General features: G+C 38.5%; 1 protein-coding gene across 1 annotated transcript in view; it reads right to left on the minus strand.

Annotated features, from left to right (window-relative positions):
* The window catches only part of orc2 (origin recognition complex, subunit 2), a 10840-nt gene extending 6876 nt beyond the window's left edge, over positions 1–3964 (minus strand). Inside the window, 4 exon segments of the mRNA NM_001077304.1 lie at positions 1–54; positions 613–690; positions 2157–2309; positions 3771–3964. The exon segment at positions 1–54 is cut by the window's left edge and continues 21 nt beyond it. Coding sequence (NP_001070772.1) covers positions 1–54; positions 613–690; positions 2157–2309; positions 3771–3849 — 364 coding nt within the window. The 5' untranslated portion in view covers positions 3850–3964.
* Positions 3965–6828: the final 2864 nt, after the last annotated feature.

Below are 6828 nucleotides of genomic sequence, written 5' to 3' on the forward strand. Positions count from 1 at the left end.
CGGCGCCTGTGCAGAAGCTCACACTCTTACCTGGAGTACGAGCTAACTCAGACGCTACACACACACACACACACACACAAACAAACACACATACACACACAGAGAGGGAGAGAGAGAAACACACATAAAACACACACAGACAGAAAAAAACACACATGCACACACGCAAATAACACACACACACAAAACATAAACACAAAAACACACACACACACACACATACATACATGCACACATACAGAAAACATACACAAACAAAACATACAAAAAACAGACACACCAAACACACACAGAACATAAACACAAAAACACACACATGCAAAACACAAAACCACACATACAGAAAAACACACACACACACACACACAAAATACACATACACACGTACACAAACCCACACATACACAGACAGAAAAAAAACAGAAAAAAATGCGCACACACACACACACACACACACACACACACACACACACACACACACACACACACACACACAAAACACAGACAAACACAGAAAAACACACACCAGACTCAGGATCAACACACTGCAGTATTATGACCCTCCTCATAACATAATAGCCCTGATAATGAACAGTGATATGATCATCTCACCCATCTGAGCCATTTTATTCCTGCGCTTGATGGTCTGGAAAGAGAAGACGGAGGATCCACCAGCACTCTCACACTCATCTGATCACAAACAACAACACAACAATATTTACACACACACACACACTCATAATTTTAAAAAGAATTATATACATACAGATTGAAACATACACTCACTGGCCACTTTATTAGGTACACCTGACATGTACCGGGTTGGATCTTTTTGCCTTAAGAACCGCTTTAATCCTTCATGTCAGAGATTCAACACGCTGCTGGAAATATTCCTCAGAGATTTTGCTCCATATTGTCATGATAGCATCACACAGTTGCTGCAGATTTGTCGGCTGCACATCCATGATGCCAATCTCCCGTTCCACCACATCCCAAAGCTTCTCTATTGGATTGAGCTCTGGTGACTGTGGAGGCCATTTGAGTACAGTGAAGTCATCGTCATGTTCAAGAAAGCAGTCTGAGATGATTGAGCTTTATGACATGCTGCGTTATCCTGCTGGAAGTAGCCATCAGAAGATGGAGACACTGTGCTCATAAAGGGATGGACATGGTCAGCAGCAATACTCAGGTAGGCTGTGGCGTTGATGCTCAATTGGTACTAATGGACCCAAAGAAAATCTCCCCCACACCATTACACCACCACCACCAGCCTGAACCGCTGATACAAGGCAGGATGATCCATGCTTTCATGTTGTCTGAGCCGAGCATCCGAATGTGTCAGCAGAAATGGAGACTCATCAGAGCAGCAACGTTTCTCCAATCTTCTATTGTCCAGTTTTGGTGAGCCTGTGTGAATTGTAGCCTCAGTTTCCTGTTCTTAGCTGACAGGAGCGGCACCCGGTGTGCTCTTCTGCTGCTGTAGCCCATCCGCCTCAAGGTTGGCCGTGTTGTGTGTTCAGAGATGCTCTTCTGCAGAGCTCGGTTGTAACGAGTGCTTATTTGAGTTACTGTTGCCTTTCTATCAGCTGGAGCCAGTCTGGCCATTCTCCTCTGACCATCAACAAGGCATTTGAACTGCCGCTCACTGGATATTTCCTCTGTGTCGGAGCATTCTCTGTAAAGCCTAGAGATGGTTGTGCATGAAAATCCCAGTAGATCAGCAGTTTCTGAAATACTCAGAGCAGCCTGTCTGGCAGAACATTCATGCCACGTTCAGAGTCTCTTAAATCCCCTTTCTTCTCCATTCTGATGCTCGCTCTGACCTGCAGCAGATCATCTTGACCATGTCTACATGCTGAAATGCAGTGAGCTGCTGCCATGTGATTGGCTGATTACAAATTTGCGTTAACAAGCAGCTGGACAGGTGTACCTAATAAAGTGGCCGGTGAGTGTATGTATTTAATGTCTATTAAGTTATCTAATAATGCGCAGTGCTCTTTATACTTGTTTATATACCCCCAGGTGTACATGATTATTGAGCAGGTGTGGTCTCAGACATTCTTCATTTTCTTCACAGATTCAGAACACATTTTAGCACAAAAGTTTTGATAAATCCTGATTTATTGGTGAAAGTGTCTGCATACATGAGTGCGCACCTGTTTCTGCAGTGCAGAGCGCCTCCACATACTGCTGCTCGCTGAACACCTCCTCATCCTCATCTTCATCATCATCTTCAGCAGATCTCCGGCTTTTCTGGGAGGTTTTCAGGCTCACCAGCGTCTGCACCGATCCGTTCACTGCCTTTGTGTCTGCAGAGATCAGCAGGAGACTCATGTTAGCTTATGATCAATGATCATCTCTTCATGCACACAGCTGAAGGCAGAGTTAGGAGCCCTCCTGTCAAACTTTCTGTCTTTTTCCAAGTGATGTTTAACAGAGATTATAGCTTTAATAACTCATCTCTAATAACTGATGATGACGGCACATAATATTAGACTAGATATTCTTCAGGACACTAGTGTTCAGCTTGTGGTGACGTTGAGCTAGGGCAGATAAACAGAATTATATTGAATCACAGTGAAACATATGTCAATAACATCGATAAGCTCTGGACCTTTTTACTCTATATTAATTTAAAAGGCGATCACACAGCAGAAATGTGCATCAATGCTCATCGAGTGTTGATATTAGAGATGCAGCAAATTTCTGGCCGGAAATGTTCCGCCATTTAATGGACCCTCTAGTTTTTGTGGCTTCAGTATAAGTATAAACCTACATGAAGTATAAATCTGCATTAAATCATCTTGTACTTCACATAGTAAAACCTTGGCACTAGCAAAATCAAGTAAGGCTGTGCAATATACAATAGCACACTGAATATTCAACATCCCATAGTGCTTCTCTGGATTGATCAAACTGCAAACTCATTAATGTTGAGATGCTCTTTTAAATCTGGAAGCATTAACAACTTATGTCCAAATGTATATACGTTATCAATCAATATGGAAAACAATTATTGACATTGCTATTTTGCCTTATCGCCCAGCCCAACCTTAAACTAAAGAATTATAACATATAGCAAGGATTCATTGTGTTAAATTTTAAATTAAATGTTAATATTTGTTTAATTCTATAATGATCTTACAGGGAATTTCTTAATAAATCTTAAATATGTTATCATTTAGAGCTTCATTTCCTCAATTTTTTGCTTAATTATTAGTATTTTTATTACATTTTTCCCACCAAATATAGATTTTTTTACTCTTCTGAAATGACAATGTAGGTATTGTGTTGACTAAAAATAAAGAGACTGAAAAATACTACTAAACACATGCTATCTTTTCTGTTATTTTAGTTAGGTAGAAAAAAAAAAAAAAATATATATATATATATATATATATATATATATATATATATAAATTTATAATGACAATAAGAATTATTACATTTACTCAATTAGCAGACGATTTTGTCCAAAAAGTGGGATAAAATAGAAATTAAAGAATAAAATGATGGATATAGAATATCGATAGTATAAATGAGTTATAAAATTTTATCATTTATTTATTATATCATCAATATCCTCATCTGATTCCACACTATCAGACTAACTTAGACTGCTGAAAATAGTGCTACCAGATGTTTATATGATCATTTATATTGTTTACAAGTTTCTAAACTCTCTATATTGACAGTCTAAAGCAATTAAACACTTAAATTATGTCGATATTAATCATAAATATATGTATGAAACACTGAGGCGCTTTTACCTTGCTGTTTCTCCACAATATGATCCCGAACATCTTCATCGGGCACAAAGCGCACCTCTAGCGTCTGTTTCTGCGTCATCCTGCGCTTCACACGCTCTCTGTCCGATTATTAACACTGATTATGATTATAAAACTTCATACTTGAGAAAACTAACTTGTTGAAAATGTGTGGACTGATGACAATTCCGCGCCACAGGAAAAAAATCTAACCCACGTGTGACAGGAAGGTGGTCACGTGAGCATCCGCGACGAATTAAAATGAGACTTCTTTTCAAACTACAACTCCCACAATCCTAGCGGCTAAAATCGATTGACATCCCTACAACCTTCTCCTTTTCGAGAATGAAGAAACTGAAACGTATAACTTTACATGTCTTTGTCATTGATATATGACATGAAAATAGAGAACAGCTGCATCGCACAAGATTAATCCTCAATTAATTTCCAGTCAGCGCATTTTGCTGTGATTGCCTCACCAGCAGCAACGCAGAGAAAAGTAACAGTCAGCACGTAACAGTGCCTTGTTTATATTGATCGTTATTATTATTGTTGTTTAAAAACGCAGAATAGACTAAATAGTTCGCTCTAATCAAAACGTAAATGATCAAAAACTACAGTATTTAAAGCAGAATTAGTGTAAAAACTGACAAAGAAAATAAATAATACGTGTTTTGCGTCGAAGCTGTCGGAAGATGTCAGTAAAATGCGAGTTTTCTGCTTCAGTGACTTTCACCCTCAGCGTTATATGAGATTCATTGAGTCGGACTGATACAGAAATGTCATTTGATAATATTATTCTGAGCGCTTCAGTCCAGCAGAGACGATCTGAAATAAATGTCACTGAACTGAAGGATTAAACTCAGAGAAATCCGCTTATTATTGAGGAGAAAACATGAGAATATATGAGATAATACAGGGATTTGCAGGCAGTTTAAACCAGTACAGAATATAACGCAACACACAGCAGCGACAGTCGAGTATTGCACATAATAGCAGGAATTAAATCAACTCATGACGTCATGATTTTAGATAATTATTTTACCATTTTTTGAACAAAACAGACTCACGTTAGGGATTTGAAACAACAAACTACAAGACGCACAGCCAGATGACCCTGCAGCCCGAGAGCGGTTCTCACTCACTGAAGCTGAGCAGGGCTGAGGCTGGTCAGTGTCTGGATGGGAGAGCACATGGGAACACTAGGCTGCTGTTGGCAGTGGTGTTAGTGAGGCCAGCAGGGGGCGCTTAACCTGTGGTCTGTGTGTGTCCTAATGCTCCAGTATAGTGAAGGGGACACTATACTGTCAGTGAGCGCCGTCTTTTAGATGAGCTGTTAAACTGAGCTCCTGACTCTCTGTGTTCATTAATAACCCCATGGCACTTTTGGTGAACAGTAGGGGTGTAACTCCGGTGTCCTGGCCAAACTCCCTCCATCAGCCCTTACTAATCATGGCCTCCCAATCATCCCTATAGCTGGTGTGTGGTGAAGCACTGGCGCTGTCCTGTGGCTGCCGGAGCATCATCCGTGGATCTGCACACTGCTGGTGGTGTTGAGAGACCCCCTCATGATTGTGAAGCGCTTTGGGTGCATGGCCTATGATCAATGCGCTATATACACTATACATTCACAATGTACATCCACATTACTTACTTACGCACAAACACACAACATAAACGAATAAATCCGTCTCACTGATGCAGGCAGAACTCATTTAAAGTGTCCAACAACACATGCAGGAATAATGAAAAGTATATTAATGTGACTTTAACACACATTTATTAATCAATAAACATTACTTTTATATTAACCGGACACTCTTTTAAACTGTTTTATAGCAACAAAAAAATTTTGAGGAAAAAACTGAGCAAAATAGATCATAACTGTAAAACATTAACTCAGAAAAAAAATCCAAAATTCCAAGAGATAAATTCAGAATTACGAGACAAAACTCAAACTAGAAAAACCTCTACTGTTAAATTCTGGACAATTATGAATTATGATATAAATAAACTCCTAAATGACCGTGCATAAACTGAAAAAAAAAAAAAAAAAAAATATATATATATATATATATATATATATATATATATATATATATATATATATATATATATATATATATATAAATTAATAATTAAATGAAATAAACTACAAATTCAGAAAAATTCAGTTTTATGTGATATAAAATAAAAACAGAGAATTTTAAATTGTGATATAAATTCTGAAAACTCACCGAGAGAAATACAGAAGAGAGAGATATGAAGACAACAGATTTTAGCAATTAATCAACAGGTCTGAATTATGAAATAATGTTACGTTTCTTTAAATTATTTGCGAAAAAATAAACAAATATTTAATTATGTATGTATGATTTAAGTATTGGCGAGGCAGGGGCGCAGTAGGTAGTGCTGTCGCCTCACAGCAAGAAGGTTGCTGGTTCGAGCCTCGGCTCAGTTGGTGTTTCTGTGTGGAGTTTGCATGTTCTCTCTGCGTTCGTGTGGGTTTCCTCTGTGTGCTCTGGTTTCCAAACACATGCGGTACAGGTGAATTGGGTAGGCTAATTCGTCCGTAGTGTATGTGTGTGTGTAAATGTGTGTGTGGGTGTTTCCCAGAGATGGGTTGTGGCTGGAAGGGCATCCGCTGCATAAAAAAACTTGCTGGATAAGTTGGCGGTTCACTCCACTGTGGCGACCCCGGATTAATAAAGGGACTAAGCCGACAATAAAATGAATGAATGAATAAATATAAGTATTAATCTAAAGGGACAGTTCACCTCTCAACAAAATAATTATAGATTAATAATAAGAATAAATTCCTTCATCATTTACTTTTCCCTCATATATTTATACTTAAATAAGAAGATAATTTGAAGAAGGATGGAAATCGGTAACCATTGACTTCCATTCATTCATGCTTTTTTTTCCTTCAACTTAATCCCTTTATTAATCAGGGGTCACCACAGTGGAACGAACCACCAACTATTCCAACATATGTTTTACATAGCGGATGCCCTTCCAGCTGCAACCCAGTACTGGGAAACACCCATACACACTCATT

This window comes from Danio rerio, chromosome 11 (assembly GCF_049306965.1).
Source record: "Danio rerio strain Tuebingen ecotype United States chromosome 11, GRCz12tu, whole genome shotgun sequence".
Classification (NCBI taxonomy): Eukaryota; Metazoa; Chordata; class Actinopteri; order Cypriniformes; family Danionidae; genus Danio; species Danio rerio.